This window comes from Marmota marmota, unplaced genomic scaffold (assembly GCF_001458135.2).
Source record: "Marmota marmota marmota unplaced genomic scaffold, marMar, whole genome shotgun sequence".
NCBI lineage: Eukaryota > Metazoa > Chordata > Mammalia > Rodentia > Sciuridae > Marmota > Marmota marmota.
In genome coordinates this window covers 10459190-10472774 of record NW_026000057.1, presented here as the reverse complement: position 1 = coordinate 10472774, position 13585 = coordinate 10459190, and the positions used below count along the sequence as shown (strand labels likewise).

The 13585-nt window shown below is 39.0% G+C and overlaps 1 protein-coding gene across 11 annotated transcripts in view; it reads right to left on the bottom strand.

Moving 5' to 3' along the window:
• Positions 1-10348: 10348 nt before the first annotated feature.
• Arfip1 (ADP ribosylation factor interacting protein 1) overlaps positions 10349-13585 on the bottom strand; it is a 116020-nt gene continuing 112783 nt past the window's right edge. For all 11 annotated transcript variants that reach the window (XM_015484482.2, XM_048813528.1, XM_015484483.2 and 8 more), the window contains one exon: positions 10349-12217. In XM_015484482.2, coding sequence (XP_015339968.1) covers positions 12062-12217 — 156 coding nt within the window. In that variant the 3' untranslated portion in view covers positions 10349-12061. The remainder of the gene's footprint in view (positions 12218-13585) is intronic.

Here is a 13585-nt window from a genome sequence, read left to right as displayed (position 1 = left end):
GTGAGGCCAGCCCATAATAATCAGAGTTTTGATTTTTTTTTTTTTTCTGGTGCTGGGGATTGAACCCAGGGCCTTGTGCTTGCTGGGCAGCAATGAGAATCATAATATTTTTCAAGCAGATTTATAGAAATAATGAAAATGGACCATTTTTGGAGAAAGTAAAAGGGGTAAGCTGTTTGCTGGAAATACTGTTCGTCAAGTTATGACTGGTCTTGGACATGAAGAGAATCCCTATTAAACACGGTGTTGCAATTAGCTCATGTTGCACCCTTTCGTGGGCCTGGCCAGACTAAAATTAAAGGCAATTCCATTGAGGTTAAACCTAGGACTTCTTTCATCTTCACTCCTAACTTTCTGACCTCCTGCTGACAAAAAGAGGGTCCTGCATTTCATCTGAGAGGTTTGGTATTAAAAACTTGACTATTCAAATTTTAACCTGGATGAAAAAATAACACCCTCATATTTCTAGATCCCTTTTATGTAGTGCTTTTGCGCATATGATCAACTTTGGCCTGTTAGAAATTAAATTCCGGTTCAGTAATAAAGTAGCCTAAAATTTCTGTACAAAATATTAGATTGGTGGTGATTTCTCAGGACTAAGCTAGAAAAAAAGAACAGTTTTACATTTAATTTTTTTGAAGTGTAGCTGGTTTTCTAAGCAATCTCCTAGGTTCCTACTCACTCCACCCAGCTGTTGAAGACAAAAGATAAACAAATTTCTGAATTTTGGTTTTGAATATGCCAGGCTTCCTGTGAGATGCCTGACAGTGTCACTGAAGGGTAAATGGCATCTGTTACATGGCTGGGGAGAGCAAGGGCTGCAGGGGAATCACGGAAACACGGGACATTTCACTGACACTGTAAATGGAATTATTTTTATGCTGGAAATAGCTCCCTCCGACACACACGCACGCGCGCACACACACACACACACACACACACACACTGCAGTTTCTCTTCCCAGGAGAATTGAAAACTCTCTTGTCATAGATCATTATTTACCCCAAATTAGGGGTCACAAAGACCCATTCTGTTTGTAATTTTGAAAGGAGTCTGAGGAAAGAAAAGCAGAGAAAATTCTAAGTGCTCACACACACATCTTCCTTCCCACCCCCACGCTCTCCATCATGAGGATTTGCACGTACCTTCCAGCTCCACATTCTATCTTTTGCAAGTGTGCAGTCTTCACGGTTTGTCTCAATAAGAGACTGATTTCCAAGGGTGGCTACTTGCCCGCTGGGCATAATCAGGTTCACCGTATCTCTGGTTGGAGGGGAAGGCAGAGAAATGAATTCCTGCAGCTGATCCCCTCCACTGACCACAATCAAGAAGCAGGGGGAGGCCTGTGATCCCATACTCATGGTACAGAGGCTGCGGAAGTCACCTGACGTCCTAGGCCCTTCTTTTTGTGAGGAGGATGGGTAGAGAGGTGCATCCTCAAGAAATCAGAGGGGCTAAATGAGGAGGCCTGGAGGGAAAAGGAACCAGGGAGGGGGAGCTCATGACTCTTCCCCATTTTATCAACATCCAGATTTTTAACAAAAGTCACCCATTATTCTACATTTAGTCAAACCTTTGGAGAAAACCAATAAATGCACTTTGTGTGTGTGTGTGTGTGTGTGTTCTCTGCACAACAAGCCAATTTCTTCTGCATTAGGCTGCAAAATCGATGCTGCAATAAAGGATTGACCTGCCAGAATTGTTTTCAAGTTCCAGAAAGCCATTCCTCCAGATTCTAAGGCTACTCTGGGTGGTCCTGACACACCCACACACCCCGGTCCTCACGTGCCTCTAGTTATAATCCACACTCTGGGTAACTAGTGATTACTTTCTTTTCCTTCTAGAATATAACAGTGCTTACTTAGGCTGACTTCCAGATCAAAATGAAGGTCATCTGTTAGACAGCAAAATCTTCTAACCAAGAGTTCTCCCCAGGGAACCTAGAAGGTTCTGAATCATTCTGCCACTTCGATTGTCCACTAGGTAAAAAGGAATGAAGCTTTCTACGTTGGATGGACTGGTGGAGGGCGGGAATGTGGATTGAAAGTCTATGAAGAGATAACATTGTGCTATATTGTAAGATTTGATTTTTGAAAGGTTTAGTTTGGCAGCATGGATAGGACCATTGTGACAGATCAAGCTGCTATAGCAGGATGGTAAAATGAACCCCTTTGGCCATACACACACACACACACACACACACACACACACACACAGAAGCACACACATCTGTATAGAATCAAGACTTCCTATCTGGAGTCAAAGCTTCCATATTCAACCACAGAGTATGTTCTCCAGTCAGGCGCGGTGGCACATGCCAGTAATTCCAGCAGCTCGGGAGGCTGAGGCAGGAGGATTGTGAGTTCAAAGCCAGCCTCAGAAAAAGCCAGGTGCTAAGCAGCTCGGTGAGATGCTGTCTCTAATTAAAGTACAAAATAGGGCTGGGAATGTGGCTCAGTGGTCAAGTGTCCCTGAGTTCATTCCCTGGGAACCCCCTCCCCCAAACAAAAAAACGAGAGTATGTTCTTCATACTGCTACCTCTCTCCCCCATACCATTCATTCCTATGATTTGTGTCAACTTTCTCTCCAATAAACCAAAATGTGTGAGGGTGAGGCTGTCTTCTTCATCTTCAGATCTCAGCAGCCAGGACTCTAAAAGTGGCCGAGAGTCAGTGTATCTGACACCCAATCCTGAGATCCTCATCACTAGCAAAGGACACCAATGGACCCCAGAGTCAGTCCGGGCCGGAGGCCCCAGAAGTGCGAATCATTACTGAAAGCATGGAGTGCCTTTGACATGCCGGCCACAAAAATGTTCCAAATGGTTCTTGCCCTCCATGAGCTTTTATGGTCCTGAAGGGACCAAAGACTCAAGCTCTTTGAAGCAGCAGGCAAGTGGTGAAGACAACAGCAGGCGTGATCACATTTTATGGTGAATGAAGCAGCATCGACCTGCACAGGCCGATTGAGTGAAGCCTTTCATAAGAAGAGCTGATGCCTGACCCAAAGCAGCACAGCCAGTGTCGCACTGGAAACCAACTCCAGCCTGACACGGTTTGGGAAGAAGAGTGGCGGGAAGTGAGCTTCTTCTGCTGAAACTTGATAAAAATGGAGAAGCACTTCAGAACCAAAGCATGTAGCTCGAGCCTTCCACTTTTTTTTTTTTAGGGCTACATAAGAGTTGGAGACCTGATTTTTAAACCAGGTGAGTCTACGTATGCCCTTGATAAGACAGCTGTCCAGCTCTCTCACCCCTTGGGCTAAGCAGACTCCATAAGCCAAGTTTACAAATTCCAAATCCTAATGAAAAGACAGCAGACTCAAAATTAGTCATGAATGCAGTTTTGCTTATTAACTGGGAGATCCCACTTCAATGCTAGTGAACACGAATTCACATAAAAATGAACCACAGGGCCAAACGGGCAGAGTTCTTTCTAGAATAAGTCAAGGTCAATGCTGAGGTCAGTGGCAAGGAAGTCTGGAGTGGCCCAGACTGAGGCCGCTTGTTTTAGGGGGAAAAAAGGACTTGTTTTCACGACTCCAGTCATGAGCACAAATAGTGACTCCAAAAGCCCGAAAACCTCAACACAGCACAACAGCCTATTATGTCATTGTATTTTTTTTTTTAAAGGACAAAGGGGCAAGTTGGAACCAAAGCCTGCTATGAAGTTTTAATGTGTTACTTTTCCTTCCCCTATCTTGTGAGTTTAGGCAATATTTCCAAGACACACAAAAAAGGTTTTTTTTTTTTTTTTAAGACTACTAGCTCTTCATTTGCAATCTCTAACTAATTTCTTACTTTATGACTGGCTTAATTGGAGAATGCTAACTGTCACAAAGAAAATATGGTCTTTATAGAGAAATAAAATTTTAAAAAAATAGACATTCAGATTGTATTTTTATTATTATTAGTGGCGATGGGTGATGGGACCCAGGGCCTTGCGTGTGTCAGGTAAGTGCTCTGCCACTGAGGAAAAACCCTGGCACCTTACATGATTTTTTAAGACTCACACCCAGGACACCTAAATGATTTTTTCAGACTCACACCCAGGACATCTAAATGATGAATTAAGGGTCTATCCTCAGGTGGCCAACACCAGTTCAAGGAGAAACTGTTGATGCCCACTTGAGGAATCATCTGGACCTCTCTGGGGCGTTAGTGGCATCAGGTGATGAGAATCAACACGGGGAAGCTGACCAGTCACTCAGCAAATACTCATGACCGTTTAAATTTACATTCTTAAAGAAAAACACCTCACCTGATAAGCAGTGGTTATATAGTAACCATTGCCATGGTTAAAACTCAATTCTCAAAACACTGCCTGGGCTTTTGCTGCTTCTATTATGGATATAAACTCCTTAGGAAGTTTGAATTCATTGTACATTCCTTGTTCTTATCTGAGATAGGGGTAGGGAATAGGAAACAAGAACAACATAAACACCTGTTATTCATTTGGGGGCACTTTAAAGATCAAAGCTATTTTATTAATTTAAAAAGTACAAATTAGGCCAGGTGTGGTGGCTCATGCCGGTAACTCCAGCAGCTCAGGAGGCAGAGACAGGAGGATGGCAAGTTCAAAGCCAGCTTCAGCAATGGCAAGACGCTAAGCAACTCAGTGAGACCCTGTCTCTTAACTAAAATACAAAATAAGGCTGGGGATGTGGCTCAGTGGCCGAGTGCCCCTGGATTCAACCCTGGAACCAAAAAAAAAAAAAAAGTGAAAATTAGGAAAAACTTAGCTGTGTCATATATATATATATATATTGTATTGGGGTTTGAATCCAGGGGTGCTTTACTACTGAGCTACATCCACAGTTCTATTTTTTTTGAGGCAGGGTCTCATTAAATTGCTGATGCTGGCCTTTAACTTGCAATGCTCCTGCCTCAGCCTCCCAAACTGCTGAGATTACAGGCATGTGCCACTCACTGAGCCTGGCCTAAAATCTTTTTATATTAAAAATGGTATTAAAATGACCAGTGTGCAAATGAAATTTATTTTAAGCAGGCTTTAACTGTAATATGAAGCTACAATTATTTCCAAGAAAAGGGTAAAAAAATGAGACACAAGAAATCTTAAACTAAAATACAGTGTTTTATTTTGGAGCTTAACTTCTTTGGTACTTTCTCACAGCTGCTGAGAAAACATCAATTTGGAAATGAGCCGAGGAGAGAAATGAAAAGGAAAAAACCCTGAGTTTGGTGAGCTCACCTATTCCTATGTGGAATGTGCTCTTCAGTCTCATATCCTGAACTCCTTCTGCTGTGTCAATTGCTGTTCCTGAAGTCTTTAGCGACAAGCAGAAAATTGCCTAACTTCCTTGAGTCTGTTTCTAAACACAAACTGATGTCTTTCCCATGCCACAGGGGGATCCTGGTATGTGCAGGAGTGGAGCAGAGAGGCACAGGTTCTACCCCAAGAAGCTGACTGCCACTCTGGGGAAGATGGAGGAAATCCTTTTGCCTCTCTGAACCAAAGAGCCTTTTTTTAAAAAATTAAAAAATGTATAAACATTTTTTTAAAAAGGTAAGACTATTATTCTGAAACACCACTTTATCTACCCACCTACTTCAACAACTGCTAACATTTTGCCATATTAAGGCATCTTTCTCTTTCCTTTTCTCCGGCTTTCTCTCCACATACAGCAGTGTGTATGTATGAATTGCGTATTTTGACTCAATCATTTAAAAGTAGATTGCAGACACCAGGACACTTTGCCTTCAAATTCTTCAGGAACACATCTAATGCAGTTTTTTCCTTTTATTACTATAATATTCCGTCATAGCTTAAAAAATTAATGAGCTGGGTGCGGTGGCTCAGGACGCTGAGGCAGGAAGGTTGAGAGTTCAAAACCAGCCTCAGCAACTAGTGAGGCACTAAGCAACTCAGTGAGACCCTGTCTCTAAATAAATACAAAAAGGGCTGGGGATGTGGCTCAGTGGTTAAGTGTCCCTGAGTTCAATCCCTGCTACCAAAAAAAAAAGTTCCTAGTAGTATCAAACATAGACTCAAAATTTTCAGTTGATCTTCAAATGTTTTATATAGCTATCTTTCAGAACATAAGCTGAAGAGCAGTTCTCATTATTTTTCTTTTGTGACAGACTTATTGAAAAGACCCAGTCAAATATCTTGTAGCATGTGCCAGATTCTGCATTTGTCCAGATGGTTTCACATGGTGTAATTTAACTTGTTCCCTAGTCCCCTGTATTCTGTACCCCGGAATTTAAAGAAAAAGGTTCAGTTTGATCAAGATTAAGCAGTTCCATCAGCGTAACTCCAAAGTGATGTTGCATAATTTATATTGAATTGTATCTGGAGACACAAATCTCTTAGTATTTTCCTCTTCCATGATTAGTACTATGGAGAACAATTCTTTGGTATTATGGAAATATGGTTTTCCTTCAGTCTTTCTCCTAGTGAGTTTAGTACTTACTGGTGATGTCAGTGTGAATCAGTTATTTTAGTGGGGGTGGCAAAATAATGATTCTTCCAATTATTCCTTTTATTTATTTATTTTTGGTTCTGGGGATGAGGCCCAGAGCCTGTACGTGCTAAGCTGAGCTCTACCATGAGCTATGCCACGCCCCCTCTTTTATAAAATATATTTTTAAACTGGCCACTCTCCTGTAAACATTCTAGTGTCTTGGGTAACACCTGATGTTAATTTAGAATAAGTGCCCTGCCTTTGTTGTAATGCATTGAAATGAGCTAGTGATGCAACTGAGTACTCGTCTGCATTTGGATTTTGAGCTAAAAAAATTGAGTATTTCTAACCTTTGTACTTGGCTCCTTTAAGAACTATGCAAGAAGCTGGGGATACAGGGTGAATAAAACAGCATCCAACACTATGCCTTTCTCAGAGCTTAGCGTCTAGCCATAGTAAGTATATACTGCTCAAAGGAAAGAATTGTAATTATCTGCTCAAAACTCTAGGTACTTTTTTCATAAAAAGCTTCCTTGGGAAGAACCAGAAATCATGTAGAGGGAGAACAGAAGCAAAACAGCATATATAAATAATTTATCAGGAATACTTTATTCCTTATGCTAAAAACTTTCTCAGGAAGACTAACAGGATTGAAAAGTTACTTTCCCTTTCTCTACTCCATGCTCTCCACCCACTTGAAAACAAAACCAAAAAACGTTTGTTTTGCTTGGGGCGGGTGTACGGGAATTGAACTCGGGGGCACTTGACCGCTGAGCCACCACCTCAGCCCTATTTTGTATTTTATTTAGAGCAACTCTCACTGAGTTGCTTAGCTGAGGCTGGCTTTGAACTCGCCATCCTCCTGTCTCAGCCTCCTGAGCCGCTGGGATTACAGGCTTGTGCCACTGGGCCCTGTGAGTTTGCTTTTCTTAGTGGAACTTCAGACACTAAACTCTAAGACACGATGAAGAATTATATGGCTTACATTTCTCTTCCTTTGTGCCCTCATGCTGCCTAGGGGTACACTTCTCTCCTAAGTAATTTATATAAATGACACACACATGAACCAAAAGCAAAGCAATATGAAAGTCTAAGCCAAGGAAAGTTCAAGGCCAACAGAATGGTAGCCTGTTCCTTTTAAAAACTTTTAAAAATCAACAAACAATTCATTGGATCACAGGTGCAGAAAGCTCAGTCTTTTGACTTCATGGCAAACCTTTACTTGGGTCCAAACAAAACAAACTGTTTTGGGATTTTGTGGCACATTTCATTTGTAAAAATATCACTGAAATTCCCAGCTCTGGCAGCATATTAATGAATTAATTGCACAGAAGGAATTACGGTTCTCAGTCTGGGTCTAATTTCCGTTCCTCAAATGAACAGTCTCCTTTTTCCCTATCAGGGTTAACACAGGAATAACAAGTAGTTATCAATATACATAAACTCTATGAATCAACCTTTATTTTACACAAAGATGAACTTCAGTTTCCTGTACATTAGGAGGACCACTTAGCAATTTATTATAAAGAACCATTTGTGGTAGGAAACCTGTTGAACAGGAAATGTTCAAGTGGGAACACAGAATTTAATAAAAGTCCTCAAAAGAGAAAAGTTGTTTCTATCGTAGTTCTATTTTAATAAGTTTTTAAAAAATATTTTCTTAGTTGTTGATAGACCTTTATTTTATGTATTTATTTATATGTGGGGCTGAGAATCAAACCCAGTGCCTCATACTTGCCAGGCAAGTGCGTTACCACTGAGCCCCAGCCCTGTTTTTTTTTTTTTTTCTTGGTATTGGGGACTTAACCCAGGGGCACTTAACCACTGAGCCACATCCTCAGCCCTTTTTAATTCTTTCATTGTGAGATAGGGTCTTGCTAAACTGCTTAGGGCCTCACTAAGATGCTGAGGCTGGCCTTGAATTTTTTATTCTCCTGCCTTAGCCTCCAGAGTTGCTGGGATTACAGGAGTGCACCACCACACCACACTTAATAGGTTTTGTTGCATTGTAAAAAAATAGTTAAAGACCTGTGGCCTAATGCAAAATATTACTGGCCTTTAAATCAGAATATTGCCCACTTACCATGGGACAGCCTCAACCGACAAAAAAAAATTGTGATCTTAAAGGGGAATCAGGTTTTCTTAATGCCTACATTTGGTTAAAACAGTAAAGCAGGATTTCAGGTGGTCTCAACTTTTCCAGGCAACTGAACAAGTCAAGGAAAGAGCTACTGGCAAAACGTATTTAGGACTATTACAAAATACAGGCATTCTAAGTAGTACTTCACAAATATTAGGAAAAAGTACACACACATGTTGTACTGAACTAGCACCTTGGATAATTTGCTTTTATTTTCCACACCTATGGTCATCTCCAGCGAAAACTAAACAAGACGGCACATTTTGAGGTAGATAAATTATTCTTCAAATTAACAATTTCAGGATGAAAAGAAACTTCAGAATTTACATAATTTTACTTTATATAACACTTTTCAGGCTCACGTGATTTCTTTGAATGGTCAGAAAGGACAAATGTCTTATATACTTTATACTGTATCTAATATGAACCCGTGTGGAGGTGGATGGGCTACCTTTTTCAACAGGAAAGACATTTAACACATATATTGTACTTTCCTTTAGAAGGAACTTGATACAATGCTTTGGTTTAATTATGCAGGTGAAATAGCAGGACTTAAAGAAGCATTCATGTTTAGTTGCAAGCACTCATCTGATATTAGACTTGAGGATGGTGGGCTGGCTAATTTTATATATTCTGAGGCCTTTATCTGTAAAAAAAAGTGTTAGACAATCTCTGAGAAACATTTTCATTTCACACTCTATGGTATAACGTCATCAGTGTACTACGGATATTAAAAAAATGCTTAATAAAGTTTCTATTTCAGATAAGTTGTTTCTGCAAATCCAGGTCCTTCCTAGACCCAATATTTAAAAGCATTTGAATGCACAGTTCAATTTCAAGTTCAATGGACTAGTTTTCTTGAATGTTTTCGTTTTTTCTTGACTATTTTCTATTTTTATGAGAAAAGTCAGCTACTTCCATCCATCTTCTGCTCCTACACCTCACATCTGAAAACTCCCCAAATCTTGATTGTTCAGGTCTTATCTGACCGACGGTTTTTCGTTTCCACCTAAAACATTTATAAAGTGATGCCCTGTTGATTCTATGGATTTTTTGCATACTGGCTTTAAATAAAAGCTAACCAGGCACATGTGGTATGCTCTGGGAGGTGTAAACTGGCAAAATACAACACAGTCTTAGGAGTGTGCATATACTCTGAGGGTTGGTCCATCTTTACTTCCAGGAGTATAACTTAAGGGAATAATTAGAAGAGTGCAAAGATGAACATATGCCTGTTAAAAGTTATCCAAACCTAAGATTATGATATAAAAAATTGGTAATTAAAACATCCAACCTTAGGAGGGTTAGGTGGTTCCATGCAGTACTTATTCACTTAAGAAAGTGGTTGTTATCTTTCATTTTATGAAACTTTTCTTATTTCTTTCTACAACAAATATGAATTACTTTTCTAACAAAGCAAATGTACTTCTGGCTAGTATGTTACTATTCTTATTTCTTTTGCACACGTACCCACTACTCAGAGTCACTGACATTTTCAGTTTATTCTGAAAAATTATTAATTCATACGGATGAAACTAGTTAGCTGTTTTGCTAGTACATTGTTTACTGAGATGTGGTGAGACTGGACAGGTTCAGTTTCCAAAAGAGATTCAAATTGAAGGAAAAGAAAACTGAGCAAAACAATTATAAGTAACAGAAGCATTATTTCTTGTTGCTGTTTTTTTTTTTTTTTTTTTTTTAAAGTTCAGGGGGAAAATGCTATGTTCTCAGAATTTCTAAATAGTTATTTCTTATTTAAAACTCTGAGGGCAAGAGAAACAAGATACTGCAGCAAACACTTTTAATAAGAATACAAAATTCACACCAGAGGCACGTTCTGGGGAATGTAAATGAACTATCACAAGTAAGTTATTCTGCTGGAAGAATAAAATAAGGCTCTCAAGAGTACAAATATACAGGAGGGAATGACTGAAAATAAGCTGATGATTTACAATCACATTACACTGTATTAAGCACTCAAAACAGGCATATTAATTAAAAAGCCAGCTAAAAGGCATTGAACGTATATAACAAATTTACAGTCCACAAAGTTCATGGATAACAATAATTTTAAGTACTTCATTTCAACACAATAGAAATGAACAAGTGAGACACCTCTCAAAATATTACTTTATGTCTATGACAAAAATCAAAAGAACTTTACATTTAAAGAGGATTACATTATTGAGGAACCATACAGTTGGACATGGGCCAACCACGAAGAACACAAAACCAAATGTGCTGCACAGCTGAGACAGTACTGGCCTTCCCAATCATCATCCTCTCCTCTTACAGCCACACTGTTCCATGTGACCTTTTCATTACTCAAATGAAAAAGTCCTTCTGCTGCTCATTCCTTAAAAGGACTCAAGAGAAACCAAACAGCAAACTCAAATGTTGATTCCACTGTAAACCTCAAATGTGGTTTAATGAGGCCAAAGAAATTCAATCTTTATACATGTGCTCCTTCCCAAGGAACAGACACATCAAACATTATCTGAAAGGGGTTTCTTCATGGATTATGTACATCGGTTGAACAAGAATTACTGTATCTGAGAAGGCACATATCTGTGATTTAAGGCTTAATTGGTATTGTTACATATGGAAGTCAATGAAAGCTCTCTAGGAATTTACGACTATAAAAATGAAATTTACCCCCAAACTAGTGTTCTAAGTACAGATTTCTACTCTAGAAACCATCATGAATTTCCATTCTCAAGTCCACCTGTAAAAAAAAATCTCTTTTAACCAGGTTTCGTTATAAATCAAAAGAAATTGCTAACATAACTGCCCAGTGACTCTGGGTGATACAAATTCATAAACTTAAGGACCCACCATAGAAATGACAAGTGTTATTCCTGTGTCTTTAAAATAAAGATGCTGAAGAAAATTATAATGGTAAAGATTCATTTTAAAAAAGGTGTTTACCACAACTCCATGAGCCAATCAATCATTCATTAGAACTGCCACCTCTGTGTGGATGCTGCAGAAACGCCATATAATTTACTTTGCAAAATAGTTTCTCTTCTCTTTAAGACAATACATGAAAATGAATCTCTTAAAGATGTTTAATATATTCATATATAAAATATCTGATGTTGATACAAATCATGTAAACCTCCCTCTGGAAAAGTTACAACTGGTCCTCGATTCCAGGACCAAAAACCTCAAATTTTTATCTTGTCAGTGCAAATCTATATTAGATGTTTTCAAACTACAGAAATAGCCATCAACCCTCACAATACAAAAGGATTTCTCAAAAAGGAAAATTACTGTGTTTGGATTAGAGAATTTATGTTTACATTAAAACTACCAACCTTCCCATCAAATTTAACAGTTCAATTGTTAAGGTATGAAAAGGGAAAAATTAAAGCTTTGTGCAAGAATCACTACAATGGTTGTTAACCCTCATCACGTCCCCCAACTCTGCTTAATTCTTATCAGATTAGGTTGGTTTAGAAATTCTTTCTTTTTTTTTCTCCTCTCTAGTTGAGATTTTACTGTTCTTCAAGCCAAGATGGGGCATCCACTCCAGGGGTTTTCAATTTGATATGGAACTGTTTCAGTGTCTGTTCAAGCTGCTTCTGATTCCCAGCAAAGTAGGCGGCGATGGCATTGTGGAAAAGGACCAGCTGATTGTGCAATACTTTAACCTGTGGACACGGCAGAAGGACAAGACCAAGCATTAACACCAAGGACACGAGATGGAAGGTGACATACTACATCCCTAATGAATCACCATCTCTCTCCTCAAGAAAAGCCACTTTAATAGAGACAGCATTTCACATATACCAAGTATTATGGGTCACTGAGCCTTTGATAACTTTTTAATTACCCTGAAGGAAAAAAGTCAGTTTTAAGATGCTAAATATATACCGTGTAAATCTTCAATATACCTTCTATGCAAGTGCTCTACCGTTGAGCTAAGTCCCAGCTCTGTTAATAATTTTCAAACATTATTGAGAGCAGTAATTTAAATATCACTAAATTTACCCTCAAACTAAGTATATTCAAAATCATGTGAGATACCTAAAAGGGAAATTATATATAATTACTTACAATAAATGCTATATACCAGGTATGGACACACTGAAAGCTACGGTTTACATAAAACTGTGTAGGCTGGATACTTTAAAACACTGCATTTCTTTGTAAACAATCAAGCAATGGGAGCAAACATTGTCCAGAAAGTCAATTTATTCAAAGTTCTTATGACTTGGTTATTTCCAATTTCCAATTGGGGTACTATTTTACACCCTCACCTCAGGAAAATGTAAAACAATAAAAACTCATATAAATATATTGCTGATCAGTGGTATTAATGATATATAATTACTTTTGAAAACAATTATTAACAGTAAAGTGAAAGAAACATGCTGCAGAACACAATTTAATTCCTAAAACTCTGCCCTAGAAAAACGTGCACAGGTACCCCATGACATATGCTAGGCATGAGTTCTCCCACTGGACCACATCTCCAGCCTTGTTTATTTTGACAGAGGGTCCCACTAGGTTGCTGAGGCTGGACTTGAACTTGTGATCCACCTGCCTCAGCCTCCTGAGTAGCTGAGATCACAGGTGTATGCCACCGTGTCTGGCTGAATTTAACATTTTTTTTAATCATTAAAAGGAAAAGATTATAAAAGATAAAGTATGTCTATATCATAACTTTTCTGAGGACCTGGAGTGTTCACTACAGACAGCCCCACTAAAATATTACTTAAATTCATTCATCCAATAAATATTACTGAGGTTCTATTAAACATCAGACGCTATTCCAGGGGCTGGACATGCAAGCAATCAACAAAAGGCAAACATCTCCACTTGCAATAAGTTTATACTCTTTTAAGGGAAGAAAGAGAAACAAGATAGGTCAAACGTACAGTATGTTTCAGAGAAAAGTAAAGCAGCAACGGGAAATATGAGATGCATATGTCAGTGAGCATTTCGCCATTTAAAAAGGCAGGCGCTAGGAGACTTCATGTGGGTGGCAGCTGAGAAGACCTGAGAAGAGAAGGGTT